General features: G+C 46.4%; 1 protein-coding gene across 1 annotated transcript in view; it reads left to right on the top strand.

Annotated features, from left to right (window-relative positions):
* NID1 (nidogen 1) overlaps nucleotides 1-22,595 on the top strand; it is an 85,221-nt gene extending 62,626 nt beyond the window's left edge. The window contains exons 13-20 of the mRNA XM_003935358.4: nucleotides 6,230-6,457; nucleotides 8,790-8,962; nucleotides 12,965-13,091; nucleotides 16,356-16,527; nucleotides 17,459-17,616; nucleotides 18,165-18,288; nucleotides 19,324-19,436; nucleotides 20,439-22,595. Of these exons, the coding sequence (XP_003935407.1) occupies nucleotides 6,230-6,457; nucleotides 8,790-8,962; nucleotides 12,965-13,091; nucleotides 16,356-16,527; nucleotides 17,459-17,616; nucleotides 18,165-18,288; nucleotides 19,324-19,436; nucleotides 20,439-20,560 (1,217 nt within the window). The 3' untranslated portion in view covers nucleotides 20,561-22,595. The remainder of the gene's footprint in view (nucleotides 1-6,229; nucleotides 6,458-8,789; nucleotides 8,963-12,964; nucleotides 13,092-16,355; nucleotides 16,528-17,458; nucleotides 17,617-18,164; nucleotides 18,289-19,323; nucleotides 19,437-20,438) is intronic.
* Nucleotides 22,596-24,342: the final 1,747 nt, after the last annotated feature.

Genomic DNA, 24,342 nt, shown 5'->3' with positions numbered 1-24,342 from the left:
TTTCATTTTCCTCTCATTCTCTTTGTCCCCCCACCTTGAGAAAAGTCACCCCAGACTTCTTGCCACTCCTCAGCTAAGTATCAGGTCTTGAATGCTTTCTTCCCTAGCAGTTCGAACTACATGAGTAAGAAGCAGCTTGTCTGAGTCATCAGTTTATCCAGAAATATGCCCAGGAAATGTGTCTTTAGCATCCCCACTACCCCTACCCCATCCACCAACCTTTAATGTAATGTTTCCCGTGGGGGCCTGGGGGCCTCAGCAGGGGGGCTCTCCCTAGAGCCCTGGCTGCTCCCACTGTCTGCTGGCCCAGGAAGTCCACTGAGGTCACAGCTTTCCATAAACACACTTGAGAGTCTATTTCCTGAGTACAGTTGAGGTTTTCCTCCTCCTTTTACAAGGTCAAGATATAGTACTTCAAAGTTCCACTATAAATTCCACATCCCTTGAGATTTTGTATGTTGGCCAAATACCTTGGGTTTTTTTTTTTTTTTGGGGGACGGAGTCTTGCACTGTTGCCTGGGCTGGAGTGCAGTGGTGAGATCTTGGCTCACTGCATCCTCCACCTCCCAGGTTCAAGCAATTCTCCTGCCTCAGCCTCCTGAGTAGCTGGGACTACAGGCATCCACCACCACACCCAGCTAATTTTTTGTATTTTTAGTACAGATAGGCTTTCACTATGTTGGCCAGGCTGGTCTCAAACTCCTGACCTTGGGATTTGCCGGCCTCAGCCTCCCAAAGTGCTGGGATTACAGGCGTGAGCCACCGCGCCTGGTGGCCAAATACTTTGTTAACACAACTAACTTTGTCAGCCACATAAAGTGGAACAACCCCCACTGCCTGAAAAGCTCTGTTTGGCTGACAGCGCACAGAATACCAGTTTTGTTTTCTAACTGGAAAAGCACCACCATGTGCAGATGGGATGGGCAGGAAAATGGGTCTGTGGATGCACAGGTGATTTTGGTGAATGTGCTAAAGTCATGTGTGTACATAGCTGTTATCCTAAGAGGTTCCATGTGTGGGAGCCGTCCTGAGCCCTGGCAATGTGGATGCCAGATGCCAGAGAAACCCACAGACATAAGTTCTCATTTGAACTGAGCCAACAATCAGTGCTGTGGCCTGAAGGAGTTTCAGCTTCTCTGAGTTTCAGTTTTTTCATGTGGTGTAAAAACTGCAGCTGCTTATCATGTAGGATGGCAATGAGAATCAAATGAAATGTATCTGTGAATGGAAACGGCTTATATGAAAACTCTAAAACCCTAGGCCAATGTAAGATTTTGAGGAAGTAAACACGATTTACATTCAAGAATGAACAAAACCAGACTTTTTTTTTTTTTTTTTTTGACAGAGTTTTGCTATTGTTGCCCAGGCTGGAGTGCAATGGTGAGATCTCAGCTCACTGCAACTTCTGCCTCCCGGGTTCAAGTGATTCTCTAGCCTCAGCCTCCCGAGTACCTGGGATTGCAGGCATCTGCCACCATGCCTGGCGACTTTTTGTATTTTTAGTAGAGACAGGGTTTCACCATGTTGGCCAGGCTGGTCTTGAACTCCTGACCTCAGGTGATCCGCCTGCCTCGGCCTCCCAAAGTGTTGGGATTACAGGCATGAGTCACTACACCCAGCCAGACATTTTTTATTCTAACCAGATGGCTTCCTTATATCTTTGGTGCTTCCTACATCAAATTTTTTTTTTTTTTTTTTTTTTTAGTTAGCTTCTGGGACAAAAGAAAAGTACATATGGTTTTCTCTCCCCAGGTTCAACAAACACTTTTCTGGCATGCTAACTGCTTCTCACCAAGGGAGCAACCATGTTAAGCATGCCAGCGTGAAAACTGGCAACAGAGACAAAGGCAACACACTGTGTTACCTTTGGAATGTCACTGTGTGTGCCTTGTGGCAATCCAGTCGCAAATGAACATCTGGGGGCAAAGCTCCAAACGCCTCTGTGTGCTTGTCTCGTCACTGACTCCTCAAACAGTCCTGTAAGCTCCGTTATCACCGCCGTACCCATTCCACAGCTGCAGGAGGCACAGCTGAGTCTGTATCATTGACACGTGCAAGGTGCACCAGGAGTAATGGAACTGAGGCCAGGTGTGGTGGCTCATACTTGTAATCCCAGCACACTGGGAGGCCGAGGCGGGTGGATCATCTGACATCAGAGTTCAAGACCAACCTGGTCAACATAGTGAAACGCTCTCTCTACTAAAAATTTACAAAATTAGCCGGGCATGGTGGTGGGCACCTATAGTCTCAGCTACTCAGGAGGCTGAGACAGGAGAATTGCTCGAACCCGGGAGGTAGAGGCTACAGTGAGCCGAGTGCCCCTGCACTCCAGCCTGAGACAGAGCAAGACTCCGTCTCAAAAAAAAAAACATTCCCAGGTGCAAAATTCTGAGAAATATATAATATTCTAGTCTATGTGATTACAGTATAATTTTTATTATTAACATTTTAGTATATATTAATGCACACATGTGAACATATATACAAATAAACACATATTTCCCCTTAACATAACTAGAGCAAGGGTTGGCAGCTACTCCCTATAGGCCAAATCTGGCCCACTGCTTGTTTTTGTAAATGAAGTTTTATTGGGACAGCCCCACTCGTTCATTGATGTATGAAACATGATTGCTTTCATGCTACAACCACAGAGTTGCATAGTTATGAAGGAGACCTCATGGCCCACAAAGCTGAAAATTCTCTTTGCCTCTTAACGGAAAAAGTCAGTTGAGCCCTACCCTAGACCTATTCAACCACAATCTTCTACTCATCAAAAAAAGCACAGAAGAGGCTGGGCACGGTAGCCCCAGCACTTTGGGAGGCCGAGGCAGGCAGATCACCTGAGGTCGGGAGTTCAAAACCAGCCTGACCAACATGGTGAAACCCTATCTCTACTAAAAATGCAAAATTAGCCAGGCGTGGTGACAGGTGCCAGTAATCCCAGCTACTGAGGACGCTGAGGCAGGAGAATCACTTGAACCTGAGAGGTGGAGGTTGTAGTGAGCCGAGATTGTGCCACTGCACTCCAGCTTGGGCAACAAGAACAAAACTCCAACTCAAAAAAAAAAAAAGCACAGAAGACTAAGAAGGGAAGATGACTTGAGCCCAGGAGTTGGAGACTAGCCCGGACAACATAGCAAGACCCTGCCACTTAAAAAAATACACAAAGTGGCCAGGCATGGTGGCTCACACCTGTAATCCCAGCATTTTGGGAGGTCAAGATGGGTGAATCACTTGAGCTCAGTAGTTTGAGACCAGTCTGGGCAACATGGTGAGACTCCATCTCTATTAAAAATACAAAAAATTAGCTAAGTGTGGCGATAAATGCCTGCAGTTCCATCAAGTCAGGAAGCTGAGGTGGGAGGATTGCTTGAGCCTGGGAGGTGACGATTCCAATGAGCTGAGATTACACCACTGCACTCCAGCCTGAGTGACAGAGTGAAATCCTGTCTCAAAATAAAAAATTAAAAAATATATGAACTGGATGGAATTAAAAAGAGAAATAAAAATTGTATATCTTTTAGAAAAGGCACCTAGGCATTCCTTGGCTCTCCGTGCACTGTGGACGATCTCTTCTGTGGATCTGCTGTACCCTGGGCTCCTGTCAAGGCAATCACTCACTAAATTGTAAATGTGTGTTTACTTGTTGACTTCCCCTCAGACTGTGAGCTCCCTGAGGGCAGGCGCTATGGGTTATTCCTGTGTGCATTCCCCAGCACAGTGAAGTAGGTAATTCTTGGTTTTAGGGGTTTTTGTTTTGTTTTGGGACAGGCTCTTGCTGTGTCACCCAGGCTGGAGTGTAGTAGTGTGAACATGGCTCACTGCAGCTTCAAACTCCTGGGCTCTAGTGATCCTCCTGCCTCAGCCTCCCAGGTAGCTGAGACCACAGGTGCATGCCACCACACTCAGCTAAGTTTTTTATTTTTTTGTAGAGATGGAGTCTTGCTGGGTTGCCCAGGCTGGTCTTGAACTCCTGGACTCTAGTGATCCTCCCTCCTTGGCCTCCCAAAGTGCTGGAATTACACGTGTGAGCCACTGTGCCTGGCTGAGTAGATGCTTCTTGACTAAGGTGATTTTTAAGGAAGACAGACAAGGAGCAGATTTGTTCAGGGAGACAGACAAGGAACAGCTGCTTAGATACAGGTGTGGTGTGGGCAAGCCCAGAGCACCCTGGGAGCTCACAGAGGGGATTGGACTCAGCCTTGGGGAGCAGAACGGGCTTCCTGAGGGAGTTAAGTGCCTAAGCCGATTTCTGAAGGATTAACCAGACAGGGAGAAGGAGAGGCAACAAGACACGGATGAAGTATAGCTCTTAGCAGTCAGTGACGTGGGGATTGGGCACTTCCTGTCAGTGTTTGGACGTTTTGTGTGTTTGATACTGCAGAGGTTACAACTGCGGACTGGTGACTGAACTCTTAACCAGTGTGGAACCTGCTACAGCCCGATGTATTTGAAGTTGTTTATTCCAGGCCATAGCTGCTTATTAGCAATTCCATAGCTTTAGGAGTGCAGTCGTCCCTCAGTATCCATGGGGCATTTGTTGCTGAAGATACAAATCCACAGGTACTCAAGTCCCTGAAAGAAAATGGTGTAGTAGTTGCATATAACCTATGTACCCCCTCCCATATACTTTAAATCATCTCTAGATTTCTTATACTCCCTAATACAATGTGAATGCCATGTAAAAAGTTGTTATGTTGTATTGCTTAGGAAATAATGGCAGAAAAGCAATCTGTACGTGTTCGGTACAAATAAAATCATCCTTTTTTTTCCCCAAATATTTTCTATCTGTGGTTGGTTGAATCCACGAATGTAGAACCCGTGGATATGGATTGTTCACTGTATTTCCCTGTCTTAAGATCTGAGTTGTACAGTTTAGAGGTCAATTTTCATGCCAAAAAGCAGGACATAATGAAAGGAAAACATACAAATGTTGGTAAAGACACTTGGTGGTATCTGGTCCCTGAAATCTTTGGCCTTGACTTAATGTCTGTCATCAAGAAGCTGGAGATGCCAGCCTGGCCAACATGGTGAAATCCCGTCTCTACTAAAAATATATCAATTGGCCAGGTGTGGTGGTACTTGCCTGTAATCCCAGCTACTCAGGAGCCTGCGGCAGGAGAATCACTTGAACCCAGGAGGCATAGGTTGCAGTGAGTCGAGATCGCGCCACTGCACTTCATTCAGCCTGGGCAACAGAGTGAGACTCCATCACACACACACAAAAAAAGAAGAAGCTAGAGGTGACAAAAATGACACATTTAGAAAAAAGAAATTCCTTCAGATACAACCCAGTGATGTTCATCAATGGATAAGCAAAATATGATCTGTCTGTACAACTCAATGTTATTCAGCTGTGGATAGGAAGGAGGTTCTGATGCATGCTACCACTTAGATAACTGAGAACATTCTGCTAAGTGAAAGACGCCAGACACAAATGTCACATGTTGTATGATTCTGCATATATGAAACATCCAGGATGGGTAAGTCCACAGAGAGACTGAAGATTGGTGGTTGCCAGGGGCTGGGAAGAAAGAGGAAGCAGGGATCAACTAACTGCTTCATGCATATGGGCTTCCTTCTGGTTGGAGGCTACTCAGCATGGTGAATGCGCTAGATACCATCGAATTGTTTACATAAAACTGGTTCACTAGGCCGAGCGCACTCACACCTATAATCCCAGCACTTTGGGAGGCCGAGGTGGGTGGATCACCTGACACCAGAAGTTTGAGACCAGCCTGGCCAACGTGATGAAACCCTGTCTCTACTGAAAATACATAATTGGCCTGGCGTGGTGGCGGGTGCCTGTAATCCCAGCTACTCGGAAGGTTGAGGGAGGAGAATCACTTGAACCCGGGAGGTGGAGGCTGCAGTGAGCTGTGATCATCCCATTGCACTCCAGCCTGGGCAACAGGAGCAAAACTCCATCTCAAAAAAAAAAAAAAAAAAAAAAAAAAAGTTCACTTTTATGTTATATCAATATGCTTCAATTCTTTTTGCCTCAATATTAAAATAATGTTTTGGGAGTAAAAAGGAGATGTAAATATCATTTTGTTGTATTCAATAATAATGATGTTTTGCATTAAAAAAAACTGATGAAACAAAACCCAGTGATGCGCAGGCAGGCCTCGTGGTTCTGAGCGAGCTGCGGGGACTCCTGCAGCCCAGCCAGGGCGCACGGATGGATGACGCACCTGACCGCTTTCTTGTTGCCTGTTTCTCTTGACAGAGGTGGAGAAAACCCGGTGCCAGCATGAGCGAGAACACATTCTCGGCGCAGCGGGGGTGGCCGACTCACAGCGACCCATTCCTCCCGGACTGTTCGTTCCTGAGTGCGATGAGCACGGGCACTACGCACCCACCCAGTGCCACGGCAGCACCGGCTACTGCTGGTGTGTGGATCGCGAGGGCCGCGAGCTGGAGGGCACCAGGACCAGGCCCGGGATGATGCCCCCGTGTAAGTGGGTGCAGGCTGTGAGTGGGCGTATGCCTGAGAAGGGCCTCGTGGAGCGGAATTGCTGAACACGCACTTGGCTCTTCTGCTGGCCCTGAAGCTTGAGCTGCTCCATTGGCTCCAACCCCACTTCCCCCCTCTGCACCCTCTTCCCTCTCCTCACTCATCCCGCTCCTCCCGTCCTTCCTCTCCTCCTCATCCTCCCTGTCCGACCCTCCTCTTTCTCTTTCCCCATCCCGCTACACACGTGTAGGTTGTAAATACCAGCGGGGCCTGCCCCAGCAGTACCCTAGTGGTAGCAGGGAGGCTGTGTGCTCCGGGTTCTCCAGAAGAACTCTGCCAAGGGAGGCCTGGCGGTGGAATGTTCCTGCGTGGAAGGTTCCTGCGCTGGAATACGGCAGGGATGGTGGGGACCAACCTGAACCCTTCCCCAAGGCTGGGCCCTGGGCGGTGGGACCTGTGCGCACCCTTGCAAGGCTTGCCTCCTTCAGTCGCGCCCTAGGGCCTTTAGTTACTTGGGTCGATTTTCCAATCCAAGGAGCAAACAGCCGCAAAGCTTTCTGCATGAGCTGGTTCTAAGATGGTCACCAGAGGCAGTGGGAAGCTGCGGTCCTGGGGGCCAGGGGCCCCGTGTGAGGCCCAGCCTGGTGGCTGTGTGACTCTGGACAGACACCTTCCCTAGCCTCAGCATCCTCAGCCTCCACCGCAAACATGAGGCAAAATTACCCCGAGAATGATTCCCAGCTCTAAAATTCTGCTTCTGTTGCAAATGTAGAAATTGGTCATTGTCACAAATTACCAAAAAAGAATGTAATGAATCTTTGAATCTCCACTCATAATTTAGCTAATAATCATAGATCGATCTCTTATCAAATATTTCCCCAAACCTGCTAAGAAACAGTAAAACAATGACACACTTCACTCACTCACGCAGCCCCCATTTACTGAGGGGCCAGTGCTGTGGTCGGTTCTAGGATATCAAGAGGCAAGTCACAGTTCTGGGCCCCCAAGCACCAGAAAGGACAGTGAATAAACAGGAACAGCGTAGCGGGGTGGGTGTTAGGAGACAGCGGACAGGGGCCAGGGAGCCGAGGAAGAATCCTGGCTTGTGTGGGGCGGTGGGCTCGTGGGTGAGGCTTTCCAGAAGCAACACCAGGTAAGCCACATTTCTAAGCCTGCGTATGGGTCATGAGGGCAACGAGGAGCCTGGGATGGGTTTGGAGCAGGTGCCCACATGAAGCGGGTTTTAGTTCTAGAATATCACTGGCTTGGGGGGGTGGAAGCGGAGATGCAGGCATGACAGTCCCTGGCAGGGGGAGGTGAAGGCAGTTGCTGTACTTACAATGAATCCAGGTGAGAAACAGATGGATTTTACAGTTATGAAAGAAGTTGACCAGATTGGTTTATGTCCCCAATTGGGTGTAATAGGCAAGATAGATAAGAGAAAGTAACCCTGGGGACAACGTTGCCCAGCTCTCAGCTCTCACGGTAGAGAGCAGGAGACCAGGCCTGGGAAGATCCGTGTCCTGTGCACACAGAGAGTGAGTGGGTGGGACCAGGACAGAACTCAGGTCTCCAGACGCCCAATCAGCCCTCCTGGCCCTCCTTACCCGGCAGCACAGCTGTCTGACTCCTCCTGGGATGTGTCTTATCAAGTGGATCAAGGAGCTGGGCCAGGGGTAGAGGTCAGCAGATAGGAAGGCAAGCCTGATGATTCTAAGAGAAAAGGAGCCCCTGGCCATCATTTTGTTCTTGAAAGCCCACAAGCATCATGCTCTTGCTTGTCAGGTCCCAGCCTGTCCCATCCCTGTGGCACTGGGACAGATCACTTGAGGTCAGGAGTTTGAGACAAGCCTGGCCAACACGGTGAAATGTTGTCTCTATTAAAAATACAAAAATTGACTGGGTATGGTGGTGCATGCCTGTAATCCCAGCTACTCAGGAGGCTGAGGCATAAGAATTACTTGAACCAGGCGGGCAGAGGTTGCAGTGAGCCAAGATCACGTCCATCCGGCCTGGGCGACAGAGCAAGACTCCATCTCAGAAAAGAAAAGAAAAGAGGGAGGCCAAGCCATTTTTTTTTTTTTTCACATGACCTTTAATGCTCTGCGTTACCTTCATCAGTGCCCTTTGAATGACTGAGGGCTTTCTATTTCTGGTGCTTTCAGATATAAAATGGGCATTGTGTGGCTGTGGCAGTTTGTGGTGCCATGAAGGTGTTGTGATCTGATATGTAGGTGTGTATATGTGTGTGCATGAATGTGGGTGTGCATGTGTACATCTGTGTGTTCCTGGTGCACATGGACCTTGCTCACTGACCCCTTCTGCCTTGCAGGTCTGAGTACAGTGGCTCCCCCGATTCACCAAGGGCCCGCAGTGCCTACCGCTGTGATCCCCTTGCCCCCCGGCACCCATTTACTCTTTGCCCAGACTGGGAAGATTGAGCGCCTACCCCTGGAGGGAAACACCATGAGGAAGACAGAGGCCAAGGCGCTCCTTCATGTCCCGGTGAGTGCTGGCTGATTGTACCTGGTGGCGGCTCCTGCTTCAGGGACCTGGAGAAACAAGCAGGACGAGGTCAGACGAGGACTCCAGGCTCAACCCTGGAACCATGGGCGCTCATTCCACGTGATCCCAGGTGACCATGTCTAGATGGGGGCCACTGTACTGCTGAGCTGCCTCTGAGGCTCCCAGTAAGATGGGCACAGATGTGGCTGGGATTACAGGCGCCCACCACCATGCCCGGCTACTTTTTGTATTTTTAGTAGAAATGGGGTTTCACCATGTTGGCTGGGCTGATCTCGAACTCCTTACCTCGGGTGATCCACCCGCCTCGGCCTCCCAAAGTGCTGGGATTACAGGCATGAGCCACTGCGCCCAGCCGCTGTTTTTTTTTTTTTAATGATAGCCATTGTAATGGGTGTGAAGTGGTTTTGATTTGCAGTTCCCTAATAATTTATAACATTGAACCTCTTTGCATGTATTTATTGGTCACTTGTATATGTTCTTTGGAGAAACGTCTACTTAAATCCTTTTGCCTATTTTTAGATCGGGTTTTTGGCTGTTGACTTGTGGAAATTCTTTATATATTCTGGATATTAACCCTTTAAAAGATACGTGATTTGCATTATTTTCTCCCATTCCATAGGTTGTCTTTTCACTCTCTTGACTGTGTCCTATGATGCACAGGAATTTTTAATTTTGATGTAGTTCAACTTACCTATTTTTTGTTGTTGTTGCCTATGCTTTTGGTATCATATCCAAGAAATCGTTGCCAAATCCAATGCGATGAGGTTCCCCCCCCACCCGGTTTTCTTCTAAGAGTTTTATAAGTGTGCTCTGAGATTCATTTTGAGTTAATTTTGAATGTTGTGTAAGGTAAGAGTCCCTATCCTTTTGGACTTGACCCGTTAAGGAGGAAGTATGTGCTCATCCTCTGAGTTCCCAGTAAAAGATCATCCTGGCCCACCACTTCCTTGGTCCAGAGAGCCTCCCTCTTGGTCCTTCCCTGGCTTCATGGTGCCTAGTACTGTGTTCACGGCCAAGTACCCACTCCCAGGGTTTCTTGTAACTGAACAATTCAGTGTTTCCAGGCTATTGACAGAATCGAGCCTCACCACATGCTGAGATCATACAGTCTGCCAGCTTCCTCCTGAGCCTCTCATGGGCAGCATCTAAAGAAAGGAACTCCCCACTGTCTGATCAAGGGAAAAGTCTGTGCTTCTGTTTTGTTTTTAACTTTTTATTTTGAAATAATCAGAGCCACAGGAAGTTGTAAAGGCATACAGAGAGGTTCTATGTACCTTTCACCTGGTTTCTCGCATTGGCTAAATTTTACATAAGTATAAATGCCTATCGTTTTAAAATAATTTGTAAGAGACCTCAACAAGGCTTTTCCAAATCAATCTGTGGGCAGGTGGTTTGTTATGACTTTTGTTCTTTTTTTTTTTTGGCTTTGTTGCTTTGGATATTTTAAGTAACTTAGCGTTCTTTCTAGATTGGAGTCTTGTCTAAATATCACCAGAGTTCATCATGCATAATGAGTACCTAATAAACACTCATTAATAAGTTACAGGCAGGTAATAGATTTGCCTCTTCTGAGGAGAGGTTGGCTTACTCAGAGCTAACTCTCAGTGGCTTTTCAAACCGAAGTATAGTGCAGTAGATTTTCATGAAACTCAAATTACATGTAAAACGTTACTCAATTTTGCTTCTTCCAGTCCTTTTTTGTTTCACTTTCTTAAGAACTGATGTGTGGAAAGGACTCTGGGCGTGTTTGCTGAAGGAAATGTTCTCTTTCCTTAGTGCCATGGAGGGCCAGAGAAGTTGATGAACGTGTTTGCTGAAGGAAATGTTGTCTTTCCTTAGTACCATGGAGGGTCAGAGTTCCTTAGTACCATGGAGGTCCAGAGAAGTTGATGAGCATGGGATGCTTTAAAGGAGGAGGTGCTCGTACTTGGAGCCTGAGAATTTGGTTGTGATGGTTTAAGAGAGTGAATGCCTTAAAAGTGCACAGCATTGGCCAGGCGCAGTGGCTCACATCTGTAATCTCAGGACTTTGAAGTGTCCAGGCAAGTGGATTAGTTGAGCTCAGGAGTTCGAGACCAGCCTGGGCAACATAGTGAGACCCCATCTGTACAAAAAACGGAAAAATTAACTGGGTGTGGTGGCACATACCTGTAGTCCCCAGCTACTCTGGAGGCTGAGAGGATTGTTTGTATTTAACCTAACTTATCCCTTCATTTATTGGGGTCTTTTGTAGGTTCAGGCTGCAATGTTTTGTAGTATTCAGTGTGGAATCTTGCATTTTTAAAAATGTTTATCCTTATATATTTTCTGTTTTTTCAATGTTTCCACAATTATTAAGGTTTATTTTTTATATTTTGCTAGTATATAGAAAAGTAATTTTATATTTGTCTCTTGCACCTTTGTTAGATTCACTTATCAATTATAGTAGTTTTTTAGATTCCCCATGACTTTCTTTGTAAACAACCATATTATCTTAGAATAGAGGGATTTTACTTCCTTTTCAATATTCATGCCTTTTATTTCTTTTTCTTTATCACCTTCAGATAGGCAAAGATTTCTCAGTATTCAAAAAACATTAGCTATAAAAGGAAAAAACAATAAACTAGATTTACTAAACATTAAAAACTTTTGCTCTCCCAAACACTATTAGGAAAATGAGGCCGGGCGTGGTGGCTCACGCCCGTAATCCAAGCACTTTGGAGGCCAAGGCGGGTGGATCACCTGAGGTTGGGAGTTCAAGACCAGCCTGACCAACATGGTGAAACCCCGTCTTTTAAAAACAAAAAGACAAAGAGAAAGAAAAAGAAAGCACAAACTACATACTGAGAAGAAATAATATGTGGGTGCGGTGGCTAACGCCGGTATTCCCAGCACTTTGGGAGGCTGAGTCAGATGGATTGCTTGAGCCAGGAGTTTGAGACCAGCGTGGGCAAGACAGTGAGACCCTGTTGCTACAAAAAGTTTTAAGAATTAACTAGGCGCCGGGCGCGGTGGCTCAAGCCTGTAATCCCAGCACTTTGGGAGGCCGAGGCGGGTGGATCACGAGGTCGAGAGTTCGAGACCATCCTGGTCGACATGGTGAAACCCCGTCTCTACTAAAAATACAAAAAATCAGCTGGACATGGTGGCGTGTGCCTGTAATCCCAACTACTCAGGAGGCTGAGGCAGGAGAATTGCCTGAACCCAGGAGGTGGAGGTTGCGGTGAGCCCAGATCGCGCCATTGCACTCCAGCCTGGGTAACAAGAGCGAAACTCCGTTTCAAAAAAAAAAAAAAGAATTAACTAGGCGTGTTGGCACATGCCTGTAGTCCCACCTGCTCAAGGGTCTGAGGAAGAGGATCACTTGAGCCCAGGAGGCTGAGGCTGCAGTGAGCAGTAATCACGCCACTACACTTTGGCCTGGGCAAGAGACCCTATCTCAAAAAATACATATTTATGCATACACACACACAAACACAAATTCCTACACATATAGATGTGCATATATATGTATATGACAAGCATTTTGTCTGAAATATATGAACAACTCCTACAACTCAATAATAATTTTTTTTTTTGGAGATGGAGTCTTGCTGTGTCACCCAGGCTGGAGCGCAATGGCAGTCTTGGCTCACTGCAGCCTCCACCTACTGGGTTCAAGCAATTCTCCCTCAGCCTCCCAAGTAGCTGGAATTACAGGTGCGCGCCACCACATCCTGCTAATTTTTTGTATTTTTAGTAGAGATGGGGTTTCACCATGTTGGCCAGGATGGTCTTGATTTCCTGATCTCATGATCCACCCGCCTCGGCCTCCCAAACTACGAGAATTCCTGGCATGGGCCACCGTGCTCACTGCATAAAAATGTTTAATTGGACAAAAGACTTGACACTTCATTACAAAAGATATCCAAAAGCCTGTAAGCACATGAAAAAATTCTCGCGATCAGTACTTACTCAGATGCCTGTAGATGGACCATTCTCACCACTGGTCTTCATTTCCAGGCTAAAGTCATCATTGGCCTGGCCTTTGACTGTGTGGACAGGATGGTTTACTGGACGGACATCAGTGAGCCTTCCATAGGGAGAGCTAGTCTACATGGCGGAGAGCCAACCATCATCATTAGACAAGGTAAGCAAGAAAATAGCATTTTCCCTTTTTGATTTTGCTTCTAGCAACCCAGGTGGCCACTATGCCAGAAAAGCACAGCAAATTAAGCCCAACTTTCACAAACATTTCTCAGTCTTCTGTTGCATTGTTATGATAAAGTACATGAAGTTTAGGCACAGTCTACTCTTCGGTATTCAACCTCAATTCCTCTATGGAGGAAATTCCTCAATTAAGGATGCCAGTTTCAACCAAGGATTCTGTGCATTTTTTTACGCCTACATTCAACCAATCAAGACTATTTGACATGGATGTGATTTATCTAGTTCAAAGATCATTAAAACAAAAATCCAGGAACCTCCAAAAATTTCACTGTGCTGAAATGGTCAAGTATTACATGTTGCTTAAGTCGGTGACTCATCAACCAACTTGAGAATATTTTTGCTCATTCGACATTGTCATGCTGATGATATTTGTTCTGTGGAGTCATCTTACGTTCTCTGCAAAATGTTCGCATCAAAGATACATCTTTAAAATAGAACAGCCTCGTTTTGTATTTCGTTTCAATTGGCACTGAACGTACCTTTTTCTATTTTCAATGGAATGTTTCCCTAACAATGGATATTCTAGAAGGTTTCCTGTGCCTGTGGAACAACCCCTCGAAGCATTTTTTTTCCCTTCTTTGTTACCTTCACTAGAGATGATGCAGCAGGAATGAAGCTGAGGTTGAATTAACTATGTCTGGCTTTGGATATAGACCCTGAACCCTTTTCTGGAAGCCAGCAGCCTGTTTAGATCATGTCTGCTAGTTTTCATGCTTTGGTTTAGTGAAAAACAGTTTGAAAATGCCTATCTCTCTGTGTTAAAAATGTTCCTGTTATTATCTGCGATTTCATTTTAAAACCCAGTGGAAGAGGGGAATAGGTCATCGTTTGCTATTTCCTGTTGCTTTTGGAGCTCATAGTCATCCAAGAATTCTGTAAGCACAATAAGAAACATTCCAAGCAAAAGCCTACTTACTGTGAAAACACAGAATTAAACCAAAATGTGACCTCTGCAGGAGAAAGATCACTGGGAATAATTTTTTTTTTTTAAGAGAGAAAGAAGTTAACTCCTTAGGGTGGTATAGGTTGGTGCTTCCCTAGTGAGTGAAAGTGAGTTAGGTATCACTTTATTTCCTTCCTTATTTCATAACAGCCCCAAACCCCAGGCTTTTCTTTCTTTTCTTGAGTTACAGTCCCAACCAAGTATCTTTAAAAAGTATCCTATCTTTGATGAGCCGTAAGGAATCCTTCTTCCTCGGACTTCACATGGAAGGATAAGATTTTTCAGACTGTTCCCTTGGAAGAGTAGCTTACGAAGAAGTATTTTGAGTTGAGGGAGAAGAGGGTTGGTCGCTCTTGGGTTTGGGATCGGAACCAGGCCTGTTTCTAAGGAGATGGCAGGCTCGGAGCTTCCTCCGGGCGCCTCACAAAAATATTCTCACACAGCAGCCTGTCCCCTCCGTTCTCTGTGTGTATGTTTGAGTGGCTCCTGTCTCTTACACAGGATGAGAGAGCCAGGAGACAGGCGCTCCTTCCAAATATACTCCACAATGACTTATTCCGGTTCTATCGGAAAGCCAGAAGGGACGTTTGGAGGTCAGTCTCACTGTCCCTTTTCCTCTGGGGAATGTGGGAAAATTTTTAATACTTTACAAATTTCTACTTTAGGTTTAGATAATAAAGACCTTGTTCAGGGAGGGTTTCTAATGCTCAATAAACTTCCTCTGGTGGGCTTTCTTTCTGGGGGCTCGGATGTGGCCAGCATCCATGCCTCATGGGAGGCCTCTGGCGAAGGCTGATGCAAAGGGAGATGAGGGTCTGCATTGCTTGTATATTGACAAAAGAACACAGTATTGGGGCTGAGTGTGGCTGGCACCTGTAACCTCAGGACTTTGGGAGGGCAAGGCAGGCAGATCACTTGAGGTCAGGAGTTCAAGACCAGCCTGGCCAACATGGTGAAACCCCGTCTCTACTAAAAATAGAAAAATTAGCTGGGCATGGTGGCGCATGCCTGTAATCCCAGCTACTCGGGAGACTGAGGCAGGAGAATCACTTGAACCCAGGAGGTGGAGGTTGCAGTGAGCTGAGATTGCACCACTGCACTCCAGCCTGGGTGACAGAATGAGACTGTGTATCAAAAAAAATAAAATAAAAGGACACAGTATTGGGATGGTTTTCTTCACAGCCCAGACCCCTCAGGTAGGGCAGCCTCTCCTCCTTCCTGCTTACAATCCAGCCATGCTAAGTACCTTCATTCCTTTAATTAATGGGGAGGAAAGAATCCTAAGTGATATCAGCAAAACCCAAATTGTTATTACTAATTTTTAAAAGCTATAAATAAAACACCCGTGCAATCTTGAGCTTCCAGGAAAGTGAGATGGGTGCTGAGCGTTCACAGTGAAGGTTCACGTTACCCAGTGGCAACTCCTGGCTTGAACATCGGTTGCTGTGACCCAGTGAAGGCTCCTGGGGTGTTATTTGTGGTCACTGATACCCCTTCTTTGTAACTCTTAGACTTGTATCAAAGTAACAGCTATGATTTCTTGAAAATATTATTTCTGTGAAATGACCTTTTTCCTCCATAACTGATAAACAGGATAGAACTATTTTTCCATTCCCCATCTTAAGATCTTCCACTGCTTCCCCTCTGCCTAAGCTCTAAGTTCATTAACACGGCATTCTGCCTTCACTCTGACCACTCCCCACCCCCATAGTCTCCAGCCATATGCAATGACATCCTGTTCACTTCAAGCCACCGTCCCGTCTTCCTTTATACCTGTGTGCCAGTCCTGCTTCATAGAAAATCCTCATGCAGGACCCTTGTCTGACAAACTACTATTGGTCCTGCAGCTGCCAGCTTCAACCAGTGTCGCCTCCCCCAGGAATCCCTCCCTGATCTCCCCAGGCTGGGTCCAGTGTTTTTCCTTCGCTCCCACAGGACCTGGAGCTCAGTCTCAGTTGTGGTTGGCGGTGGGCTCATGGAAGGCTGGGCCACGGCTTAGTCATTATTACTGCCCTGGTCCCCAATGTACTGCATGACGGATATCCACAGAGTGAGTGAATGGCATTTTTGAATTTGTCACTTTGAGGGTTGCTGACCTTATAAACCACGAGCATTTCACATTCCCATTTGGTTTCTCAAAGTGCAAGGATTGGACGCCATGTGAAATAACGTTGCGTATTCAGAAAACCTCATCTCGCTGCTTAGAAAAAAACATTAGAGGAGCTCTGTGTTTACTTCTAGATCTTGGAAGTCCGGAAGGCATTGCGCTGGATCACCTTGGCCGCAACATCTTCTGGACAGACTCTAACCTGGATCGAATAGAAGTGGCGAAGCTGGATGGCACGCAGCGCCGGGTGCTCTTTGAGACCGACCTGGTGAATCCCAGAGGCATTGTAACGGATTCCGTGAGAGGGTATCTTTGAGTAAATATGTGTGTGCAACTCTTTGATTTGCATCTGCCCTTTTAGAGATTCTCAGATGTGAGGCTCTAACACCAGCATTGCACTCCTGAAATTAATGAGTGCAGGATGTAAGAGTCTACAGTTGGTGACTTGTAGATATCCATGGTGCAATGCCGGAACAGGTATTACAGTGTGGACCTGATACCATGTCTCACTTTCAAATCTTTTGCTAAGAGACTTTATGAGTTGACATGCTCAGAAACTGGGTATTTTCCATTTGGCTTCAATGTGGATCAATACTCAGATTGTATCAACTCCAGAAGAGCAGCAGGGTGGCATAAGTGGACCCCTGAGGCTGCTTTCTGGGGCAGACTCAGCCTGAACACCCTGGAGACCCCTTCCTATGGGTTTCTTCGGCACATCCATGCCTTCTCTTCCTTCTTACTGCAAGTGCTACCTCTTACACACACGGAGCCCTTGGCTCCTCGACACTGATTCCTTCCCTTTGAGACCACATCTCTTATTCTGTGGCTACTCAGCCACCTCCTTGAAGGCAGGTGCTTTGACCACAGCCCCTGCCAACATCTGCTTCTTGTGCTAGCCTCCTCCCCTGGGGCCTCCTGCAGGGAATTCCATGTATTTATGTCACTTACAGGCTTTTCCTTTGTTTGCTTTTGCGAACAGCTTCAGTGAGCTGTAACATGTCAGTTATGTAAAGGGGACCAAATTTGTTAGTAACAGAATCGCCTCACTCAACTGAGAAACCAAATCCAAGTGTCCCTGCAAAGGAAAATGTGTTTTCTGCCCCCTCCATCCTTTCAGGGGTTCCGTGTTTTCGTGTCTGCCAGTCTCTTCATTGGAATTCTTTCCAAGTGCTTTTCATGAGCTTTTTCTCAGGCATCTCTCTTATTTTTCTTCTTTCCCCACCGTTTCCTCCTCCAGGAACCTTTACTGGACAGACTGGAACAGAGATAACCCCAAGATTGAAACTTCCTACATGGACGGCACGAACCGAAGGATCCTCGTGCAGGATGAGCTGGGCTTGCCCAATGGACTGACCTTTGACGCCTTCTCATCTCAGCTCTGTTGGGTGGATGCAGGTGATGGAAAGCTGCACATGTCCAGGGAGGGGCTCAATCTCCTAAGTCAGGGGTGGGCAAACTATGGCCCTGGGGCCAAATCTAACTAGCCACTGTTTTTATATAACCCAGAAGCTATGAATGGTTTTTACATTTTTAACTGGTACATTAAATGGTTGTATAGATTCCTGTGTACTGTCCTTGGCTTTGCCTCTTGGCCTGCAAAACCTGAAATAATTTACTATCTGGTGCTTAAGAAAAAGTTGGCCACCCTGGTGTTGTAAGTGGCACAGCACAGAGCCTGTAGTCACCCTGACACCACAAGCAATTAACTTATATTCCTCTCCCCTGGCTCATGCCTCCCCAGCAGAAGCAAGACAGGAGGAAGGGACAACTTCCCAGTTTTTAAGGGCAAGCCCCGTGTGTTCTCTGGGGTTTGTCAATGTAATGCTTAATTTTTCCCACTCTTGCCCTCATTACTCGTTTTTTTTTTTTTTTTTTTTTTTTTTTTTGCACAAAGGGGCCATTTCTTGCGTGAACAATGAATGATTTGTTTCCATTCCACACAGGCACCAATCGGGCAGAATGCCTGAACCCCACTCAGCCCAGCAGACGCAGGGTTCTTGAAGGGCTCCACTATCCTTTCGCTGTGACGAGCTTCGGGAAGAATCTGTATTACACAGACTGGAAGATGTACGTGGGCTGCAGCCGTGGGGGTTGCGTGGGGGTTGCGTGGGGGTTGCGTGGGCCTGCCCCTCCACCTACTGTCCTGGGAGGCCAGGCCCTTCCCATCTGGCCTCTTGGTTGAGCCTTCAGAAATGTCCCCTCTAGAGATGTCTCCTCTCCCTCATTCTTCTCGTTGTCAGGAGGCAAGGGAGGGACTGAAGAAGGAGGGAGGACAATGCCCTAGGGGACAGGAGGTGTCATTTATCACCCAGATGCTCCTGACTGTGCGGGGTCAAGACTTTAAACCTGGACTTCCTCAACACGTCGGTTCTTTCCCCAGGAGCTGGCCCGGGGTCGTGTGGCCAGTGGGCTTCATGTCCACTTTATGTCCCTGCTTCATTATAGTTGTTAAACTGCAATATTCCCACAGCCTCTTCTTGACCACCCCTTCCTGCAAAAGAAAGGATTAAACTAAGAAGACAGCTGGCCAGGGGCATCTGTCTAGAACCCTCATTTCCTGCCTGGGATTTAGAGTGGGAGGGGAGAGCTAGCTGGTCTTTATCTTCTTGTAAAAAGCCAGAAAAGGGCCGGGCGCGGTGGCTCAAGCCTGTAATCCCAGCACTTTGGGAGGCCGAGGTGGGTGGATCACGAGGTCGAGAGATTGAGACCATCCCGGTCAACATGGTGAAACCCCGTCTCTACTAAAAATACTAAAAATTAGCTGGGCATGGTGGCTTGTGCCTATAATCCCAGCTACTCAGGAGGCTGAGGCAGGAGAATTGCCTGAACCCAGGAGGCGGAGGTTGCGGTGAGCTGAGATCGCGCCATTGCACTCTAGCCTGGGTAACAAGAGCGAAAATCTGTCTCGAAAAAAAAAAAAAAAAGCCAGAAAAATGCAGGCTTGACCCACCCCAGGAGAAGGAAAGGATGTCTAGGAAGCAACGCCATCATGTCTGCTTATGGCCTCCAGTTTATCCTCATAATGTCAAAAGAGACGGCCCTGTAGATATGAGTTCAAGCCATCAGATGTGTTTTCACCTTCTGCCCTTTGGTGCTTTGTAGGAATTCCGTGGTTGCTCTTGACCTTGCGATTTCCAAGGAGACGGATGCTTTCCATCCCCACAAGCAGACCCGGCTGTATGGCATCACCATGGCCCTGTCCCAGTGTCCCCAAGGTAACTCTCCTGTGCTGTTTTATTGTTGGGGTACTGGGCGCACCTGGAGGCTCAGAGCCCACACTCTGGCTGCTACCCGGATGGCCACGAGTAGCCTTGATTATGCTGTAAGAGAGATGTAGTCCTTTGCATCCAGACTCTTCATCCGTAGGTGAACCAGTTAAATAAACAAAGTATTAGGTCACAAAGTTGTCAGGATGAGGAAAAGCATTGAGTTTCGGGCTGGATATAAAAGTATAAGGTATTTGGGTTCTAACAGTCAGATTCACATATTACGGTGTTAGGATCTCTGCTGCTTTAAAAGTTCATCCATTTGGTCTAACAGCAATAACAATAATTAATAATTGTTGCAAACATATGTGTGGCACTTAGTGTGAGCTAAGAACTTCACAAATATCAACCCATTTAGAGTTCTAAATACTTTGTATTCATTAGTTCATGTAATCCTCATAGCAGCCCTACGAGGTGGGTACTGTCATTATGTTCATTGCACAAATAAGGAAACTGAAGCAACTTGCTCCAAGTCACGCAGCACACAGGGCCAGTCCAGGCAGCCTGGCCCTGGAGTCTGTGCTATGCTGCCTCTTGAAGACCCTTCCAATCACCCACTTTCTTTCTCAGCTTCCCTCCTCTTCTCCTGTTTGTGTGAAGCTAGGAGTGCAAGCTACATAGACAGAACTGTGTACTTAGAATTCCAACTCCATGTTATACTCAGAGCTGAAGACCTCCCCTGAGATCTGTTTAATAGCCTTACTAGAAAATCTGAATAGCCCCCAAGTTGGGAATCAGTGTCTTTATCTGTCTGGTTTAATGCTGAGGAAACAGACAATGGATCAGCTCAGCTGACTGTCCAGCACAGTGGCCCATTCTCCTGAAGCCCTTCCTAGTGTGGCTTCATGGAAACTAAAAAGGGGGTCACACACAAGAAGAAGGCCACTCTCTTAAATGGCTATGGAGTCAGGTCAGAGAGAGGGCTACTGTACTGATTTCTGCCTTTTCCAGGCCATAACTACTGCTCAGTGAACAATGGCGGCTGCACCCACCTCTGCTTGGCCACACCAGGGAGCAGGACGTGCCGCTGCCCCGACAACACCCTGGGAGTTGACTGTATCGAGCGGAAATGAAGACGAGAGTGCCTTACTTCCTTTCCAGATATTTCACAGCGACACTCTACTTGAAGCAACTTGGACCAGATTGAAAAGCGTCCTCTGGCTGAGTGGCCACTAGGCCCAGACCCAGCCTAGCCTGAGCCCCAACAACTTTTCCCTCACTGTTCCCCAAAACATGCACCTTGGGATTCTCTAATGGAAAAGTCTCTACCCCTACACAAGGACAGAACCCTCCACCCCTACCCTAACCCTCAGATAGACTTATACACCACCGAGTGAGGATTACATGCCCATCCCAATGTCCTAGGACCTTTTCCCAATTCTAGCCCCCTAGTGGTGAGCAGAACCTCCCAAGTTTGAGTTGCATCCTTCCCTGTGGCCTTATGAGCTCAGCCTCACTTTGAGGCACCAACCATCCTGTCAGCTCTTTGACATAAGAGCCAGGGCTTGACTAGGAAAGGTTGGGAGTTGAGGGAATTAGCATTCCTTAATTTTTTGTTTTGGTTTCTCTGAATTTCCTCTTTATAGTCCCGTAGTTTTACTCCTCAGTTCCTCTCCATCGTCATGTTGTCTAAGACTCCCATTATAATGTTCATGCTCTGCTTTTTGATCAAAACCTACCCTGTCCTAGAGATATATGGGTATTTGGAGGATGATAATGAGCAGCCCCTCCCAGATAGAATGCCAATATTTGAGATATTGGCATTTGTTAGTTAAAGGATTAAGTCAAAAGAATGTCTGATGGTAGGAATTTCAAGGTGTAGGTCAGCTATTTCAGAACAAGGGATTGTTTTGATGTGCCTTAAATTATATAAAAGATTACTAATTATTCCTCTTTGCCCAAAATACTTGCATCCAAGCTTCTATTCTCTGTTGCTGTGCTTGTCTTCAGCCCCATTGCTGGCACCAATGTCCCTCCTTTTCATGGAGACCTATCTGAGGCACAGGATGGGGCTGGCACCAGGTGATGTCCCACCACAGACCCTCACCTCTGGCCTCCACACTAGAGAACCAATTTACACTCAACCATGACCTCATCCCTCCTTGGTTTCTCCCTGAATCTGTGGCCCTTGTTGGATGTATTGTCATCTAACAACACAATCCAGAAAGACTGAATTGAATATTTATACTGATGGTCCTTATCCTTCATTGCTCAATGATCTAATTAAAGAGATCATTGCCACATTTCATGTTTATATTTCTACAATCTATTTAGAAAACATCTCCTGACCATATCCGTAGCTTGTGTCACCTTTTTATCAATTGCTTCCCAGAGTCCTAAAACAACAGAAATTTTTGATTGAAAAGTTCAGCATAAGGAGTTTGAGTCAGTAAAGAATGGGATAAAGGAGTAGAGAAGATTCAATGAAAAGTATCATAAAAAAGAGATTGATCAAGAAGAGAAATTTTAAAACCCAAGAGAAGGTGGGAGGGGAGGGGATTTAAGAATAGTAATCGGAAAGACTCTTAAGTCACTCCAAAAAGAAAATGGTACATTTTGCCAAAGACCACTTATGCTTGAGAACATGGAAAAACTTGCCTGATACTCTCTTTGGGGAAGAGGGTGTCTCCTCTGTTCCTCAAACCCCAGTTCACTCGGCCCCTCCGCCCCATCTTCTCCTGACTGTCCTCATTTCCTTCTGCAGTACGTTGGAACCTGAATTGAGAGTCTTTCCTTTAATAATTGAAGTTTGTCTTGAGAGACAAATACAGTCCCAAGAACCACAAGATTTTAGGACCATGTAGGTCTTTTACATAGTCCAACTTTCTTTTGTATTAAATTAGTCTCACTTTCTTTTGTATTCATTGTTTCCTATTAAACCCTCTATATCAAATGTTCATCATGATTTTGTATGATTTTTATAACTATTTTATTCATTTTATTAGATTTATTCTACAATTTTTTAATGGTAAATTCTTAAACTGTGGAAACCACTGAAGGTGCTTATTAATTGTTCCCCCAGATTTGTATAAGTATTGGATGATTCCTTGAGTTTACAGCTGTACAAATATTAGTGTGGAAAATAAACTTTTTTCGTTAAAAAGAAAATCCTCCTCTGTCTTTTTTGAATAAAGAGATTTAATGTTGGGTGTAAGGCCGGTTGCCTCGCTGGGAGGCCGGACACACCCACCTCTGCATTCAGCACCTGACTCTGCGCCCGGCACCTGGCTCTGCACTCGGCACCTAGCTCTGCCGCATGGCTCCCCTGGAAGGCTCCAGCTGATGCAACCCTGACCGGCTCTTGTACTAGAAAAACTGCAGCTACTCAGGAGGCTGAGGCAGGAGAATTGCCTGAGCCCAGGAGGCAGAGGTTGCGGTGAGCCAAGATCGCGCCATTGCACTCCAGCCTGGGTAACAAGGGCGAAACTCCGTCCCAAAAAAAAAAAAAAAAGAAAAACTGGCCCAACAACCTGCCAACCAATAGCAGCCTGCCCCATCCCAATCCCGCTCCCCTGGAGCCAATGAGAGCACCCAGCTGTTGCTCCTTACCGGTAGCTACCAAAACCCCACACCCCAGGAAGTCAGTGGGACTTCTCTGGCCCCCTTTCCTCAGACCATAGAACCTTACCCCGGAGCTGAATAAACTGGCATTTAAATATTTTATACTGGCCTCAGTTTCTTCATTTTAAACTCGGCAATAACCCTTACATTGGGAAGCTCATTCATGATGGAAAGCCACTTACTAATCTGCAAAACCTGTGGAATCCAGAAACTCTTCCCCCAGTATTATGAGAGCTGGTATGTTTCCCAACCACAAAAAAACTTACGGGTTGTAATTTACTGAAAAATGAGTAGCCTGGGTGCAGTGGCTCATGCCTATAATCTCAACACTTGGGGAATATAGTGAGACCTCATCGCTACAAAAAACTTTAAAAAATTAGCCAAGGCCGGGCGCGGTGGCTCAAGCCTGTAATCCCAGCACTTTGGGAGGCCGAGGCGGGTGGATCACGAGGTCAGGAGATCAAGACTATCCTGGTCAACATGGTGAAACCCCGTCTCTACTAAAAATGTAAAAAAATTAGCTGGGCATGGTGGCGTGTGCCTGTAATCCCAGCTACTCAGGAGGCTGAGGCAGGAGAATTGCCTGAACCCGGGAGGTGGAGGTTGCGGTGAGCCGAGATCGTGCCATTGCACTCCAGCCTGGGTAACAAGAGTGAAACTCCATCTCAAAAAAATAAAATAAAATAAAATAAAATAAATAATAAATAAATAAATAAATAAAAATTAGCCAAGTGTGGTGGCATGTTCCTGCAGTCTCAGCTACTCGAGAGGCTGAGGCAGGAGGATCACTTGAGCCCAGGAGTTTGAGGTTACAGTGAGCTATGATCATGCTGCTGCACTCCAGCCTGGGCCACAGAGCAAGACCTTATCAAATAAATGAATAAATAAATAAATAAGCTGTTTAAAAAAATCACTGCTATTCATCAAAAACAAAAACTCCTGGTTACCTAAGGTTGGCAAAATGCTGATTGTTGTGGTTGGCTGAATTCTAAAGATTTTAAGATTCTAATTTAGTACTGCTATGAAGGGGGCTTTGTTTGCCAATAGAACTTAGATGACTAAGTAGCTGACGTTAAAATAGGGAAATTCTCCTGGGTTATACAGGCAGGCCCTTAAAAACAGAGGAGGAGGCCATGCATGTTGGCTCACGCCTGTAATCCCAGCACTTTGGAGGCTGAGATGGGTGGATCACCTGAGGTTGGGAGTTCAAGACCAGCCTGACCAACAGGGAGAAACCCTGTCTCTACTAAAAATACAAAAAACTAGCCAGGCATGGTGGCGCATCTCCGTAATC

This window comes from Saimiri boliviensis, chromosome 14 (genome assembly GCF_048565385.1).
Source record: "Saimiri boliviensis isolate mSaiBol1 chromosome 14, mSaiBol1.pri, whole genome shotgun sequence".
Taxonomy (NCBI): domain Eukaryota; kingdom Metazoa; phylum Chordata; class Mammalia; order Primates; family Cebidae; genus Saimiri; species Saimiri boliviensis.
Note: the sequence above shows the minus strand (reverse complement) of the source record. Positions and strands in the feature narration are given on the sequence as shown.